At 32.7% G+C, this 18,730-nt stretch overlaps 1 protein-coding gene across 1 annotated transcript in view; it reads left to right on the forward strand.

Annotated features, from left to right (window-relative positions):
• The first annotated feature begins 648 nt into the window (after nt 1-648).
• LOC127704436 (protein draper-like) overlaps nt 649-18,730 on the forward strand; it is a 33,316-nt gene continuing 15,234 nt past the window's right edge. Inside the window, exons 1-4 of the mRNA XM_052208483.1 lie at nt 649-843; nt 12,631-12,719; nt 16,506-16,640; nt 17,551-17,685. Of these exons, the coding sequence (XP_052064443.1) occupies nt 743-843; nt 12,631-12,719; nt 16,506-16,640; nt 17,551-17,685 (460 nt within the window). The 5' untranslated portion in view covers nt 649-742. The remainder of the gene's footprint in view (nt 844-12,630; nt 12,720-16,505; nt 16,641-17,550; nt 17,686-18,730) is intronic.

Genomic DNA, 18,730 nt, shown 5'->3' on the forward strand with positions numbered 1-18,730 from the left:
ACAACTGTAAATTATACCTTCTCCATCGGATTTCTTATGATTAAGAAATACATGTTCCAGGCGTTAGAATATGTATAAAGAGCTGCTCTCAATGTATACTATTGTATATATATAAATGTAATGACATCAATGACAGTAGGAACATAGCAAACGATGATGAAAAGAAAGAAATACATTGTCTTTTATTTTAAATTAAATACCCTGTCAAGAGAGAGGTCTTTGAAACTGCCGACAAACGGTATTTCGCTTAAATTTCGAAGTGTAAGTTTTTTTAATCAGCTGTTAAAACAACAATTGGTACTGTATTTACATACACTGTTTACTATAAAAAATTAAAAAAAACCTTTATCCCAGCTGATACATTGTAATTTAAAAATGACCTTGACTGGTTTGTATTATTTGTTCACCACAAATTATTTATTAAAAGTCGTAAATACAGTTAATTCGAATCGAAGATAAGAACCGTATTTTAAAGGGAGAGCAAGTCACCAGAAGTGGTTTTTAAAGGCTGGTACACAAAATGAGTATACACATATTAACCAGCTAGATAACTTCCTGATTAAACATTCCTTTAACAAGTTTTATTAATCTTTAACAAATGAAGTATATCCTCGGATATGTACCGGAGTGGTGTTATCCTTCTATCACATCTCCATAAAATGTATATGATACTTTTGTTGTTGTGTCAATCCTGATTCATCTTAGTACATCACTACTTCCGCCTTCTTATGATTTTAACACAATGTTTAGGTATTGTGTGATAAATCTTATTATTTCTTGCATTATTTCATCCTTACTTTCTGCGATCACAGGACCTGGTGACGGAGTTTGTCCAAAAACTGTGTAAGTAGTTTTATACATATTAAAACATTCAATTTAACTAATTATAAATTAAATATACAACTCCTCACAAATATTATATTTAGACCATACTAACTATTATACGTCTGTATTGCTCAAGGCTTGTAAAGATTAAACCTCACCCTTATAATAAAATATTACATTGTTTTGTACATTTAGATGTCAACAAGTTATACATGTACTTTGTAAATTTAACTTCATGCTCGGAACTGTAAAATATAACTTTATATTCTAATTTTGAGTTCATTATATGACTTAAAAAAGTGCTATAAAAGTGGAATTGAATTTTTCAACAAACCAACAACCAAAATCGTATCATTTACAATGTTGAATACAATATAAATATAAGAAGATCTAGTATGATTGCCAATGAAAACCCTTTCCATCAGATACCAAATGACGTAGAAGGTTAGCAACTATAGGGCACCGTACGGCCTTTAACAATAAACAAAACCCATACCGCATAGCAAGCTGTATAAGGCCCCAATATGACAAATGTAAAACAATTCCAACGAGAAAACTAACGGTCTGATTTCTGTACAAAACAATAAACGAAAAACTAATACGATATTACAGCAACAAACGACAACCACTGAATTACAGGCTCCACCCTGTCTTGGGATAGACACATACAGAATATGGCTGGGTTTAGTATGTTTGAGGGAGCGCCACCCCTCTCCTAAAATGAGACAGTGGTGTAACAGCACAACATGAATATATGTTTTCTTTTAAATTAAATTAAAAGAAAAACTTTAATTAACAAACAATTTCGGAATAGGTACAAATTATTTTGAAGAAGGGAGCTACCATTTGATTTTTATGGGGGCTTGGATGAAAAACTTTGTCCTGCATTTTTTTTAGTTGTAATATCTGTCCTGCCTTTTTATTTTTCACTCTGTACTGTCCTGCCTTTTTTTAATTAGTTCATCCTGACTTTTTTTACATAAATTGTCATCCTGCCTCTTTTTTTTTGCCAAGTTGCTCATCCTGCCTTTTTTTTATTCAAAACTCCTGTCCTGCCTTTTTTTTCAGATTTCATCTCGCTTTAGATTCCATTATTTTTATATATCAAGACTAAATATTGATATAATAAATTAAATATTAAAAATTCACATTTCAAAAACCCAAATATATGGGTCAAGTTAAATACACTTTATAAAGAAATAGAAAAGTATGGCGTTCACTTACACCCTTGTAATTTCTACATAGAACCTTGACGACATACTTTACTTTCAGACCTTTTTGAAATACATAACTTTAAAAAAAAATATCATTTTGTTTGTGTGTGTTTTTTTTCATCTTTAACCTCTGAAAGTTTGGCCTTCCACGAAATATTTCAAAAGAATTGTTTTAGGGGACGACCATTTGATATTCGGGGGGAGAGGGGAGGGGCAGGAGGATTTTGAAAATAAATAACTCAGCCTTGATAATAACAAAAATGAATGGTTTGTTCTGTGGTAGTTTGAAAATAAATAACCTGACTTAAAAATGTATTGACAATAACTTGGCAGGTCTTTTAAGCCATTTTATAAATGCTATTCTCAAGTATGAGTTGGCACCAGATTCTTCCAAAATTCGTCTTTTTCATATTTTTTTCGGGAAAAACTTCCCAAATCTTTTAATAATATAAATATTGTTGTATTTGAAATGTTTGAAAATGGGTTTCATTTCACTTATTTTGAGGTATATTGTCTCGTGAACATTTACCTCACTTTTATTACAGGGCCGTAACTACATTGAGGCAAATGCCTCATGTTGGAAATTTCAAAACAAAAGCTTGTCTTCATTTCAAATTGTTTTCACGGCAAGTGTCTTGCAAGAAACAAGTTCTGTTCACCCTCTGACGTAGCCCCCGTTTTTTGAGATCCATGTTTCTCATTTATTTTTATTTTTCAGTGTTAATTGTCTATAATGTTTGTCGTTTTGTGTTTTATCTGTTTCCGGGTTTGTCTGCCCTTCTTTATGACTATTCTCTTAGTGTTGCATTCTATTTGTAATTTAGTAATTATGTTTTAAACTTGAGTTTTATTATATTTAAGGACCTTTTGTCTATTACAAACTACTTTAAATTGTATCCCAGTTAGTAACTACATCAAGTTGTAATTGAAATGTGCTATAAAAACTGACTTGACATAGTTATATCAATGATAATCAGCCCCCTCTTAACTTAATTTGAAGAAAAAAAACATAATTTGACATGCATAAAAGGTTTTTCTGCAAACTGAAACATTTTTTGCTTTGTCCTACGTATTGATCTTTTGATGTTGGCACTAAAAACTAAAAGTCTTACACTGAATCTATATATTTTGCTTTGAGACCAGAATATTGTCAAAAAATTAAAACAGAACTTGCGTTTCAGATTAAGAAAGGGTCTGGAAAACGCGCATAATGCATGATTTTGCGCCATTTTTTCTATAGCTTCTTGGGGCCTTCAGCGAACCCCAGACTCTTCGCTGATTTTTTTTCTCCTCGCTCCGCTTGGCGAAATGTTTGACAACTTTCAAAAGAGGCTAGTTACAGCCCAGCTTTAATACCTTGTACGTATGCAATATATGCAGTTTGCAATTCAGAAGATTAACTTCCAGAGGATGATGATTAATTCTGATTGACTTAATTGACTATGTTACATGTATTTATTTAAGAATTTAAAAATTGTATGTTTTCAAATATTATAAATATAATTGTGAAAATAGATAATCAATCCCTTGTTTTAATGAAAATGAAAAATCATGCTTCAACAGTGCAGAAAATAAATAATCTGTCCTTTTGGTCCACAAAATTAAATAACCCATCCAAAACAAATCCTCCTGGCCCCCAGAATATCAAATGGTCGTCCCCTATTGTTCCATTTTCATGATTTAAGAAATCAGTTTGTATAATGGGTCGATAATTTTTTGACGAAGTATAATTCTGCTTTAACTACACATATAGCTTTGTAGATGTCTCATCGGCAATCATACCACATCTCCTTATTTTTATAATGGTAGCTAACCGTTGACAATGTCATTTTATACCAACAAATGGCTTTCTCTTTATCTATACGATATCTTTATTAAGAAAATTATTTCCTTTATTTTACACAATTAGAATGGATGAAATCTAGATTTTGATTGGTTCACATGTAGTAGCACTTTCTAGGGCTAATAAAACAATACTTTCTTCTGAGGTGGATTCGTTTTATTTCTTGACAAAATCAGGATAATAACAATAACTAAATAAATACCCTACAAAATAAATACAATAGTAAGATTCTGACCGTTTATCGAATAAATAATCTGGTACATAGGTTTCTATCCATGTAATGTGATAAACAAATGTTTTACTAATAGAAGTAGAAATAAATCTGTTCTGCATGTATTTACAACAATCTGACAATATGCTTATATTGTTGAGCGTATCTGACAAAGTCTAGTCCATATGCACTTAACGACTCATATTATATAAACAAGTCTAATATACGAAAAATGACAAAAGTGGTTAATGCAAACTTTAACATAAGCAAATTAACAAAACTAAAAGCAAAAGCTGCATGCTGTATAAATGCCGTAAGCATAAAATAGCAACAAACAAAAATACGAACATTACAAAAATAACACTTAGCTTACCTCGCATGAGGTGCAAAGGCCTCCTGAATTATCTAATTGGAATTAAATCACATCTTCCCAGGATTACTTAAAAATATACCTGTATAACAAATAAACAAATTGTAATCCATGTTTTACTGTAATAATCCACCTGTTTACGATATGTACTCTTAGTTAAAATAATCGATCAATACCACATAACTTTTATTACGTTTATATCTTTACCTTTAAAAGTATTTAAAGCATTCGTACCGGAACACTCGAATTCTCATACAGTGTGTATTAAATTAATTCTTTACCAAATTAGTTAAAAGTACTTTATTTATGAAAATATGAAAATAACGTCTCTTAAACCATTTAATCAAACAGATAATACTTTACTGTACTTTATCTATTTTATATCATTTTAAAGCATTCATCTCGCATTCAACATTTACGCATCGGTCTTTCATTCTAAACATTCATTCTAGGTAAAATAATAAATATCTGGACTATTAACATATAATTAGTAATAGAGAAAGATAACTGACCTGTATATAGAATATAGAACACTAAGAAAGAATGTTACTCAAACTTAGAATTATATCAGACACAAATGTCTATGTCCACCACTATATCAAAAGTGATAACCAGTATAAAGAACAAAAGAAATATAGCGCCAAAACATAAGACCAATAGAAATAAAGAAAGTGTGCGGTCCAATGAACCATGAAAAGAAAGCCTTTGAAGTAAAATACAGTGAAACCAAAGTTACTCAAACCAGTAGAAAATGTCGTCTGTCAATAAGTCCAACTGTCAAATAAGCAAATAAAATGAACTATGAAAATAAATATACTAATCAATTAATTACAATCTGTAATTAATATACTCATACCTTTAATTAATCAATATAAGTCATATCCTATACAAAATACAACACTATAAACTAAATATAAAAATATACACAATTACTGTAAAACCTATAAAATACAGTCTACCACACACACAAATCCACACGTGAAGACCATAATTCTAGAGTATTAAAACACACACTGATACAAGATACAAATATTAGTGTAATAAGCCTTAACCCTTTCACGCTCAGCCAATTTAGACCTAAACTTGTGGAAAAGACACAATCCAAGTTCAGTTGAATATAGCATTCGCACCAAAACACATACAAAGGCCATTTTTGATTCATATGAAAGATAAATGATTGAATATTTCAGAAAATGTAATTTGAAAAAAATGTGTTTCTTTTAAGCCACGTGGTACCTTTCCAACCGTCACGTGACTTGCTGGAAAAATGTGAAAAAAATACAAAATGCGTCGTGTAGAGACATTTTTTTTTGCGATAATAGAGTATAGTTTTGGTGTTCAAGCAATGACCCAAGTCTGATAGAAACAGAAAAGTTGCCATAACGGTATAGAAAGAGGAATAACGTGCTATATGCCTCGAATTGTAGATGTCCGTAACACAAAAAATAACGGACCTCAGAAGTTTTTTCGTCCAAATCTAATCCCCGACACAAATTTCTGGCTGAATCATGTTCATTTCAAGCAGAGAACAAAATTTAGCCTTTACGAGGAAAGATTCAATGAATTACGAATAAGAACTAGGTGTGGTTCATGAAAAAAGAGGGGGTTCTTAATCTGACTTTTGCCTATTTTGATGACTCTTTTTGAAATTGAAAGTAAAACTTAGTTAAGTTACATCTAACATAGGAAATTATTTTTTTTACCTCCGACTATGAGATTCGAACATGCAATCTTCCTGCTGTGGGTTGGTTCAGCTTTCTACTGCACCACTTGGATACTTGAAGAAATAGTTTTAAATTTGTGTAGTTAAGTCTACTATTAACGAAGTGAGAGAGAAAAATCTAGCCTGTTTTCGTTTACATGTATGGTTTAGATATTTAGTGTTGAGATAATATATAATTGTTGATAATTTCCCTCATTTTAAGCAAAAATAGGAGGATATCATACCCTAGTCTGCCATTTTTTTTCTTGACATATGGCTGTTCCTTCATTTAAACAAAGGTGTTTTCAACATTATCATAAGCAAGCTCTTAAGAAACAATGTTTTGTTACATCTATTTCAACTTTGCTAAATATTTTCATGATATTATTTTGGGTTTTTGTCTCTTTTTCAATTCTAAATAAATTCTGTAAGAAATAACCACAGATTTTGAGTATATTTCAAGTTTATGATTGCATTGGTATACTATTAATCATCACTGATTTTACTTGCATACAAGTTTTAATCATAATTAAAATAGTATTCTTCCAAAATACACGGCACAGTTAACAAAAAAAGTCGTATAGCACACGAAATCAATAGTATACTCTATGGAAATATTGTGTTAAAATTTAAAAAAAAGAAAAGGGTTTTACAGGAGAATATCTTGTCAGTAAGCGGTCAGTTCGATATTATACAATACTTGATAGAAGTATTAGGCACAATGAATCACAAAGCTGTTACATAGAGTATTGATTTGAGCCCATAACCACATCTGTACGTAAAAAAATGTCAAAATTTCAAGACTTAACGCAAACTAGTTGAATGAAAAATTAGCCAATTGGTACGAAAGTAGTACCTATGGCAACGTGAAGGGGTGAAGTGTTTTACGGAGGTGTTGACACAATAAAATTATGTAAAAAAATTAAATTCCTAACTAAATGTTTGTGTTTGTTTGTCATCAAGTTATAATAAATTATACAGTTACTTCTATATATATTTTATCATTAAATTTTTTATTTCCGGTTTTAATCCCGGTACAAAGTATTATATTGATATGGCTATTGCGCTTTTGACGAATCACTATCCTATCAAATTACAATAGATCAAAAGTTCACAGTTATTTCAAACTCTTGAGTTGAAAAAACGGGAGATTAACAAAAGGGACTTCACCTAGAATTTTTGCATCATCATCTCTTCTCTATGACACTATTCAGTAAAATAGGCGTTATAACTATTATAACATGATAGAAATCTCATAAAAGTGAAAATATGTTTAAAACATTTCAAAAACTGAAAACTAATTCGATACAAAGGGGTAGGTGTTCAGCGCGCGGATGCATAAAATACCTCAAAGGTATTCTATGCGAATAAAGCTCTAATATGCTTTGATATACACACAAAAAAGCTCAATTTACAGAAATATATTTATATAATACTTCACATAGAACAGGATTTCCTAAGTGCTCCACAATAAAGGAGGGCTAAATCTGATGTTTCCATGAGCTATTTTCAATAACTGGCTAACAACAGCTCCGACAGGGAAACTGTAAGGGGTTATCTCAAAACAAGTAATGGTCGTACATTGTATTTGCCGAATATTGCCTGTAGATATAAAAGAAGATGTGGTATGATTGCCAATGAGACAACTCTCCACAATAGACCAAATGACACAGAAATTAACAACTATACGTCAGCGTACGGCCTTCAACAATGAGCAAAGCCCATACCGCATAGTCAGATAAAAAAGGCCCCGAAATGACAAATGTAAAACAATTCAAACGAGAAAACTAACGGCCTAATTTATGTACAAAATAATGAACGAAAAACAAATATGTAACACAGCAAACAAACGACAACCACTGAATTACAGGTTCCTGACTTGGGACAGGCACATACAGAATGTGGCGGGGTTAAACGCCAACCCTCCACTAACCTGGGACAGTGGTGTAACATTACAACATAAGAACAAACTATAAAAAATCAGTTGAAAAAGGCTTAAGGATGTACACCTCTGAGGAGCCAAAAATTTCTAGAATTAAATTTTTTTTCTTAACCTGATTTTTGGGTTTATATGACTAAAAAATAATTGGTGAAGAAAAAATCATATGGTGGTGCACTTCTTTTTTTGCTACAGCCATTTGAAAGTACCCAATTTTGATGATTTTCCCATTTTACATCAATTTTTACCCATTTTTGGGCTATTATCATGAAAAACACAGTTTCACAATTAAACTTATTTTTATACCTTCCTTAAAGATGAAGTCGACCAATCTGAATAAATTTAACTTAAAAAACTATAGGTAGGTGTTAATATAAGAAATTTTATAAAATGTTGTTGCTTTTTCGTGTCAAATTTACCATGTTGTCAATTTGGTAAATTTGGGATTTTTCTCTTTTTTCAGAACAAAAAGTATATTATTTCAACTTCTTTGTTATAAATGATTGAAAAATACATATCTAAGAAATTTGAAAAGAAAAAAATTGATATGGGATATACATGTTTCTGGTAAAATCATTTCTTGTACCCCTCACCCCATCTTCGCTAGCCAAGTGTTACGCTCCACTTCCCTTCTCTCCACCCTTGGCAGATAAAGCCAACATTTTTAATAACAATGTTGCGCCATCTATCGGTAGATTAAAGTCACGCATTATTCTTGACCAATGGTAGTACTTGAACTCTTCAATTTGGAGGTAAAAACACGGTAGCGTCTAGATTCTACACACTTGGTAAAGCAGAAAACGAAAATATACGTTGTAATTCATGCATTTGTACAAGAAACATACACAGGAACTTCTATTAGTTGATTAAAAACAGTCAAATTGTCACTAAATATAGTCGTATGTTTAGGGATGTAAAGACTTGTTGCACAATAAGCACATGGCAATTGTTTACATACACTTTCTACATTTACACGTGACATGTTATAAGCGCTTTTTGATTGAATGCAGGGAGTTTCGACTGCAACCAATGAGAATCATTACCTTGCGTCTCCGAAATTCTATCTCAATCTGCCAAGGGTGGAGAGAAGGGAAGTGGATCGTAACCCTTGGCTAGCATCTTCGCTAGCCAAGGGTTACGCTCCACTTCCCTTCTCTCCACCCTTGGCAGATTAAGCCAACATTTGTAATAACAATGTTGCGCCATCTATCGGTAGATTAAAGTCACGCCCATTCCGAATACATTATTCTTGACCAATGGTAGCACTTGAACTCTTCAATTTGGAGGTAAAAACACGGTAGCGTCTAGATTCTACACACTTGGTAAAGCAGAAAACGAAATTATACGTTGTAATTCATGCATTTGTACAAGAAACATACACAGGAACTTCTATAAGTTGATTAAAAACATTCAAATTGTCACTAAATATAGTCGTATGTTTAGGGATGTAAAGACTTGTTGCACAATAAGCACATGGCAATTGTTTACATACACTTTCTACATTTACACGTGATCATGTTATAGGCGCTTTTTGATTGGATGCAGGGAGTTTCGACTGCGATCAATGAAAATCATTACCTTGTGTTCCCGAAATTCTATCTCAATCTGCCAAGGAGAGAAGGGAAGTGGATCGTAACCCTTGGCTAGCATCTTCGCTAGCCAAGGGTTACGCTCCGCTTCCCTTCTCTCAACCCTTGGCAGATTAAGCCAACATTTGTAATAACAATGTTGCGCCATCTATCGGTAGATTAAAGTCACGCCCATTCCGAATACATTATTCTTGACCAATGGTAGCACTTGAACTCTTCAATTTGGAGGTAAAAACACGGTAGCGTCTAGATTCTACACACTTGGTAAAGCAGAAAACGAAAATATACGTTGTAATTCATGCATTTGTACAAGAAACATACACAGGAACTTCTATTAGTTGATTAAAAACAGTCAAATTGTCACTAAATATAGTCGTATGTTTAGGGATGTAAAGACTTGTTGCACAATAAGCACATGACAATTGTTTACATACACTTTCTACATTTACACGTGATCATGTTATGGGCGCTTTTTGATTGGATGCAGGGAGTTTCGACTGCAACCAATGAAAATCATTACCTTGCGTCTCCGAAATTCTATCTCAATCTGCCAAGGGTGGAGAGAAGGGAAGTGGATCGTAACCCTTGGCTAGCAAAGATGTTGGCTAGCGAAGATGCCATCACCCATTTTCTCAACATTTTGGCTAATGAGACTGATTTGAAAATTTTACTACTAAAAAACTACTTATTGTAAGTTTGATTATAATATTTTTTAAATTCAGTTATATTTTCCACTTGTATCCCATGTTTTGGAAATAATTCCAGATCGAGATATTTAACGAGACTGAAACGTCAGAAGAATACATCCTGAACTCATCAGATGATACAAATAGAAATACATCTAACAAAAACACAAAGTGGACGAGAACGGGAACTTGTACATCCCAACAACAAAAAGACACTAAGTACAAATCTGAGAGTACTCGCAATTACTGACAGCTAGTTCAAAGCCAATAACAACTAATAAAAAAATCATGCATCTAAGACTAAATTATCAATCAGTACACATCCAACATCCAATGGATTTAGTGTAAAGACGTCAGAGAAAAACATGACCTTGTGCAATGTAAGTCTGATACACTTACAAATTAGCTCTTACTACATATTTGACACAACGGTGTCTCTTCTGGTTTTTGTTGTAAAGCTTTTGTTAATTCATATAAAAAGGGAGATATGGTATAATTGCCAACGATACAATGAGGGCCTATATATTTTAAGGGATCTTTTTATATTACGAACTTCAAGCGTCCTTCATAAAATTGATATAAAATCAACAAAAAATATATTTAATTAGTTACGGTTGAATCAATAAAGTGTCTTCCTGGGCGATTCTTGTCTCTACGGTGTCGGTTATTTTTGGGCATGTGAAGTGTTTTATAAATACATGTAATAAATATCATATAAGAAAGGGAGAAAAAAAATCCACAAAGAGCACATTTATACCTTGTCCTAATGAAATTTGTCTGTGAACAATTTGGATTTTCTTGAGATGTGAATGTAACATGCTGTATTAGCGCAAAAACGGATCAAATAGGATAAAAAAATAAAGATGAATACGAAATATAGTCTCAATGAACTGAAGAGGAAGAAAAATAATCTATACACATTTGTCGCATACAACTGTAAAAATGACCGAATACAACATGAACATTTACCGCTATAATGATTTAACCACTAAAATGATATTTCATAGTTCGTTCAGAATTATTAAATCTATAGTATATAGGCGTGACACTAATACGTAAAAAAACACATTTTGTTACCTTCAATAGGATTTCCTGAGACAGAAACGAAAATTTAATTATTGAGTAAATTTAAATCCTTATCTGAAATCAACTTTCTTTAAGGAAATAAGTTTTTAAGTGAATTTTCAGTTTGTGTTGTAAAGTAAATATATTACATACATTATTGTATACAGTCAAGAAGTTTCCCCCTTATTACAAATGGTCGTGTGGTTTTGTTTATTGCTTCCTGTTGCAGTGTTATGTAAAAAGCTAAGAAGTACAAAAGTAAACAATGAATATGTAATACACGTAATTCATGTTTGTTTTCTCTTAATCTCATCATAAACGACTACTTAACCAGTGTTATTTTTCACTTTGACATCTCCATAATACCCAACAACTTATTTTTATTTTGATAACAGTTCAAGTATACGGACCTTGATTACCCACAAATATATTCGGATAAACTAATCTTTCATATTTGTTTTAGTTTGTTTTAGTCATAAACATGTATAATTATAGACCGCATTTAAAAGTATGTTTTGAGATATTTCCCGTTCTCTCACATTTAGTCACCAGATTTCCTTATCTTTTTAATAAGCTTTGGATTCTCAAATATTTTGGCCTCGAGCATCACTGAAAAGACATTGATTGTCCAAATGCGCATCTGGTGCAGAAAAACTGGTACCGTTTATGTTATTACTACCACAGAGTCGATACCTCTGCTGGAGGACTGTTAGTCCCCGAGGGTATCACCAGCCCAGTAGCCATTACTTTGGTACTGGCATGAAAATACGGATTTTATGTCGTTAAAATTTGCTGTTACAATATTTTGGAAATTATTTAAAATTAAGGAATGTATCTCCCTGATACAAAGCTCTGATTCCTTGTCCAGCTTTGGCTATACTTTTTTGTCCTTTTTGGTTTATAGCTCTTCATCTTTTTAATAAGCTTTGGATTTTCAAATATTTTGCCCTCGAGCATCACTGAAGAGACATTGATTGTCGAAATGCGCATCTGGTGCAGAAAAATTGGTACCGTTTATGTTATTATAGGTCGTATTACTATATAGTTTAATTCAAATCTATTTTAGATACTTTATTTTTGAAGTTATTGCGTTGGTTTTACGTAAAAACATTCAAAATCAGGTATTAGAGACGCGATAGGGTTAGAATTTTAAAAAAATAAACCGGGCTGTTCTTATCTATTGCAGTACGACTACAGTGAAAAATAAAACAAAAACAACGACTAATTACTTATGTTGTACAGGATATACAGAATCTACACCAGGAAAATGTATAGGTATATAGAGTGAATATATAAAAAATACATAAGCTATAGTTATTATATGGTATTCTAGATCTTCACAGGGGATATGAGCTCTTATTCCCTGTCAGTGTTTTATCCCCTGAGTTATCAGGCGAAGGGTATATAGGGCACTGACAGAGAAATATGAGCCCATATTCCATGTGAAGCAATAACAATACGAATAACAATTGTATTACATGTATACTGGATTGTGCTGATTTCAACATTAAATAATACCATCCTGATCTTTGTTTTTGTTCACAGGGTATATGGGCTCATATACCCTGTCATGGTAACCTATCAAATTGCAGGATTCACATGGCTATTTCACTCCGGTAATATACTTTTATATTTTCAACACGATACTTTAAAGTAAATAAAACACAGGCACTTGTCTCAGAAAAAAAGTTCCTATATACCTGTTATATTAAGGTATACGGGAATTTTGTTTCAGAGACAAGTGCCTGTGTAAAAAAACTACCGAAGTTGAAGAAACATTGTTACTCATGAGTAAACAATTGGAACGTTAATTGTTTTCTCTCATATGAGTTGGCTGCTTAATGTACCTTTACTACCTTTACTACCTCTAATGTTCGAGATCAAAAGCAGGTGCTGACTAAAAAAAAAACACTTCGTGTTATGTCCCTGTCATCATTCAGGAATCTCATCAGTAGTTTTCGTTGTTTATGGTAATATTTTTTTTTCCGTTTAGGAATTATCCCAGAAAAACATGTCGATCGCACTAAGATTTTAACGTGAAATCGCAATACCAAGTTCTATCTATCTTACTCTAACTTTCTCAACTGAGATAGGCTAATACCATACACTTATATGCTTTGTTGAAACCATAATTGTGTGTGTGTGTCATAGGTTATAGTAAAACTTTGAATGATCTCTACCAACTTCTGAAAAAAATATTTAGAATTGTATGTTTCAGACCGTAATCCAAGTTGTAGGTTGTCTTATTTCATTGGTGGGCATCTTAACAACACGTCACGAGTATTAAGTTCTACACAGACGAAATAGCTCTGCGTTTATGAAATAATTGATCTAGGCATAATTTGCGATGCATTTTATCTGAATTATAAATGATACAGGTTATTTTTATGGAGTCAATAGATATATAAACTCGGCCTTTTACCCAAAAACTTAACATCAAGTCCTTCGGACTTCATTCAGATTGTGAGTGATTCATCTGAGTTTACACAACAATAAACTCGATCAAATACTCCTTTTTGAAATGTATTCCAGAAACACGTTCACGGAAATTGGTATCACCTGTATGTTACGTTGCTACTACTGAGTAATAGCTTGTGATACATATAATGCATGTCGAAAAACCAAGGAGCACAGGAGGGGCCCTTTAAAGGCATTCCCCACCCACTGATCACGTCACCGGAAGTCCATACCAGATATTGCCCGATGACGCAGCCCAAAAGTTACATCATCTCAAAAATGATCTTGCCAGGGCCGACCGTGCAAGACCCTCATGGGTAGTCAAGGTCGTTAAAAACCACCCTCATCATCATGAGTCATAGACATCGTTCACCCTTATTAAGTGACCACATCCCTCAAACAGAATGGTATAGTGTCCACCCCTAACGTGACATCATGTCTAAGTAACTCGCATAGTCGGCATTGTTGGTACGTTCATCATACAAGAGCATGTCTCCTATTTGGAAAATTCAAATTAAAAAAGTTCGCAAAACTCGAAAATTTTAAATATTCAAAAGATTTTAAAAATTAAAAAAAAAAACAAAATAAAAAATTTAAAATTCAAAAATTCAAAATTAAAGAAAAAAAAAATCAAAAAAATCAATTATTTTAAAATCGAAAAAAAATCACTGCATAGAATTGATCACCTATCAAACCTCTATAAGAATGCCTGGAGCAAAACTTGTAGCTAAACGATGGATGAATTTTACCTTTACGTATCGAGCGAGGATTCTATTTCGCTTTTTGAAAATAATAACTGTAGCGCATTAAGGATTCAACTTTACAAAAGCTATATATTGGACGGAAAATGGGAATGTTCACTGGTAGTTATCGTTCGTACCGAAATTTCCAACACGAACAAGACGGGTCTTATTTTGCTCGGACTTTGTGATCGACACGTACGCTCGGGAGATGTCTCTGCCGATACTTCAATCGGTATGGGGTTTTGAACGAAGATATCGCGGAAATCGTATATGAAAAACCAAGTTCCCCTCAAAGTAACCAGAAACGAATTGTACTAAATTGCATTCGTCTTGAGGGATGATAATCTCAAAGTATGTCGCCCGAAGGATGTTTCGAGATATGTCCTGGTCCCTCACATTTAGTCACCAGAAATCCTTATAGGTCGTATTACTGTATAGTTTAATTAGTTTTGCTTGCTGCATTTTCGCAAGAAACCTACAAGAGGAGGTTGTATACACATGCAGAAAAAGTAAAGATGTTCAGTTGCAAGGTATGTCGAAGCGTTAATGCTTGGCCACATGATTTTCGAAGACATATGAAAAACAAACAGGGGGCGGGGAATGCCTTATAAGGGTCCCTCATGTCCTCCTTGGGTTTTCTTCTTACATAAAATGTGTCACACCCTACTACTCTACTGGTTAAGTGCCGCCATAGGTGAACTATCAATCTCTTAGGATACCGGATGCCAATACCCGGTGCTCCTGTACTGGAATGTCACTTGATGTGAATGTGTCATTGTGCCTGAAAATATCAGGTTTATAGATGATGTAATTGTACTAAAACTAATGTTACAACTATCTTGGAGAGTGCTTCTTCTGTTGATGTCCCTTTTAGTTTTTATACTCTTAAGCGTTTATATTTTTGTCTTTTTCACCTTTTGATGCATCTGATAAAGATTATTCCATAAACAGCTGTCGTCAGTACGAGAATCGGGGTTTTAACAGATTCTAACAGAAGATGTTTGGGAACTCTTTTTTTTTATCAATATACCTCAAACTTTAATAGATTTTTTTTATCCCCTATTCATTGAAGGCTGCCATGAATATATATTTCAAGGTAAATAAAAAAGTTTTTCTTTGTGTTTTTTTTTCTTCTGTTTAAGAAAATCTGTATCAGTTTACTTCATTTGAGAAACTAAAATAGATCGCTTGTAGGAGGTGAAAAATATGAAATTCAATACTAGTTTTGAGATGACATGCTACCGAGAAAAAACCTAAATATATAACATATAATAGTGAAAACGAGTATTTAGTTTAAACGTAATTTTTTTAGTTTGTATTTTATGGACCTTTCGGTCATATTCGAATGAATTACTAGAATTCCATCTCTGCTTCGGTCCTTTTGCTCAGCGGAAGATGACCGCTAGGTTATTAAATTGCTTTGTTACCAATAGTCCCATGAATTATTTGATGAAAATTAATTGGAATATTCACTCGTTTTGGGGTTGTATGTGAATTAGAGGGCCCTATGAATCCAATTTAAATGATAGAGACGTGGAGATCAAATCAATTCTACGCAATATTACATACGCATAAAGGTTAGAAGGCAAGGTTGTCGAAATTTTGGTACGACCGTAAAGTATAAAAATTATAAACTCATATTATTAGAGTGCTATATGAACAGACGTCGTATTAACACCGACATATACTGTAGATAAATTGAGATAAATGTTCTTCATGTAAACAAATTTGATAATAATAATTTCAGAATTCCCTTTTTTCCAATAAACAGAACCAATAAATATTGCGAAATTCCCCTTCTTGTTTCAAAGTTAGACGACTTAACAATATTTTATCAAAAGAGCCTTTTCGGTTTTTTTAGCATGCACCAACAGCAAATTTGGAGAAAACTGTGGTAAGACTTGTAGCTGTGTCACAGGAAATACTGAAAATTGTAACCATGTTAATGGATCATGTACATGTAAAATTGGATGGGAAGGAACTACATGCAGTCAAAGTAAGTAATCTTCTTTTTTCTAATGGATGTTTTACAGTATACACATTTTATGTAAATAGCAGGCACATCTAAAGTATAAAAATACGACAATCGTCAAAATGAATGAATATAATGTACCTATCAGCCTCGGGATTTATGATTATCAATGCACCCAATATATATGTTAATCCATTATTGGACCTGCTATTGCTAAAGATGCAATTCAATGAACAAGTAATTATTAATTATGGACAAAATACCCATTATAATATCTCCTAACTTTCTTTAGAAATTTTGGGAATAATGATTGTCAAAAGTGCACCCAATTAATACTAGAGCCACAATAAGGTTCTCCAGAAGGATAAGCAATTTTTGCTCCACTATAACAATTAACGTTAAACCAAATGATTATGTTCGGTTTGTTTTTAATGTACAAATTTCAGGATGTTAGAGAAGAATTAGTAGCAATTTTTCATCAGACAATAGATTCTGATAATGGATATTTTTTATTCGAAATTACTATAGGTGTTTGAACTTTTTATATTCATTTTTTTCTTATTATGTTGTTGTTGTACACTTTTTGGACATATGTTTTATTTGATTTTGTGTACTGTAACGTTTTTCATTACCATTATTCGCCCGTCCGTAAGAATGATTGTTAACTATTATCCAGATGTTCTAATAGAGATGATATTCTTTTTCTTCATCTTTACGTATAACTGGGTTTTAGGTACAGTGTGTTTATAGAAATTATCATCAAACTGTGCTTGCTGTGATTTTCAAGCTGGAGGCGGTTTTTACGAAAAGGGCGCCTGGCTGTCAGAAAAACAAAAATATCCAGAATCCGGATACATATTAGTTTGCAAAAACTTGTTAGCTTCATGACTGTTTTATACTAGTATTTGTAAGTGAGTTTGCGTCTACTTTACAGAATGTTCAAATTGGAAATATGGTGAACGATGTTCAAAATCCTGTACATGTAATCGTCTAAACACAGCAAACTGCCGGAATACTGATGGTTTTTGTACATGTAAACCAGGTTACATTGGAAAAAGTTGCCAGACTGGTAAGTGTTGCAAAACTATCTGCATATTCACTTATGTACATGTATATTGCAAATAATTTTCATTAGAATAAGAAAAAAAAAACTTTGTACAAATTGTATTTTGTACAAGAAGTGCTTGTACAAATATGATTTGTACAAAATTTGACTAAAATTCACTTATAACTTATACAATAATTAAGAGTATGGATTTTGTTATAAAAAAGCATTGATACACACTATAGAATTTTTAATCAATGACCACACAATAAACCTTATTTACAAAATACAAAAATAGTTCTGTATCATTTGTTTGAGCATGTGAGTGAATCATGGCATCGGGAATTGCACAACATCTTTTGCTTTTTACATTTACATTTAGAAGTGCTGCACCCCGTATGCATTTACATGAAAGAAACCCCTGACCACCAGTTATTGAAAGCTATTTAACTGCTTCACGTAGCGAACGTTGAAGCTCAGGAACCGTTGCTGCGAAGAAAAGTTCAATTTAATTTCTTGACAAATATCATGTTAAAATTCCTACAGCTGTTCCAATGCAGTACCCAAATTCTCCATATTCAATAATTACACCTAAGATATTTCGAGGATCAGTTGGGGTACGATCATACTGAGGGATTGGTATAATGACATTATCCTCCACAGCAAGTTCTGATAATTTAAATTTTTCGTTTCGTTTTCTTGGTTAGATATTCAGCTTGGATCTGTTTGTCAGACAGTGCACGCTTCCTGGCATGTATGATTGGTGTTTCGACGTCAGTGTCATCCTGATTGTCACTGGGGCCAATTTCTATTATACTATCAGAATTGTCACTGGCGCCAATTTTTATTATTCTATGAGAATTGTCACCGGGGCCAATTTCTATTGTACTATCAGAATTAACTGGCATGCATGTAAATATATTGTGACAGATATTTGACATAAATTTTGGATATAGATGATGTTACAATTATTCCTTCGATTTTATGTTTATCACGTTTTATATCATTTGTCTCCGGTCAAGTAAAGTTTATTTATTATCACCATTGTAAAAGTGACCTCTCTCTCTAT

Source organism: Mytilus californianus, unplaced genomic scaffold, assembly GCF_021869535.1.
Source record: "Mytilus californianus isolate M0D057914Y unplaced genomic scaffold, xbMytCali1.0.p SCAF_6, whole genome shotgun sequence".
NCBI lineage: Eukaryota > Metazoa > Mollusca > Bivalvia > Mytilida > Mytilidae > Mytilus > Mytilus californianus.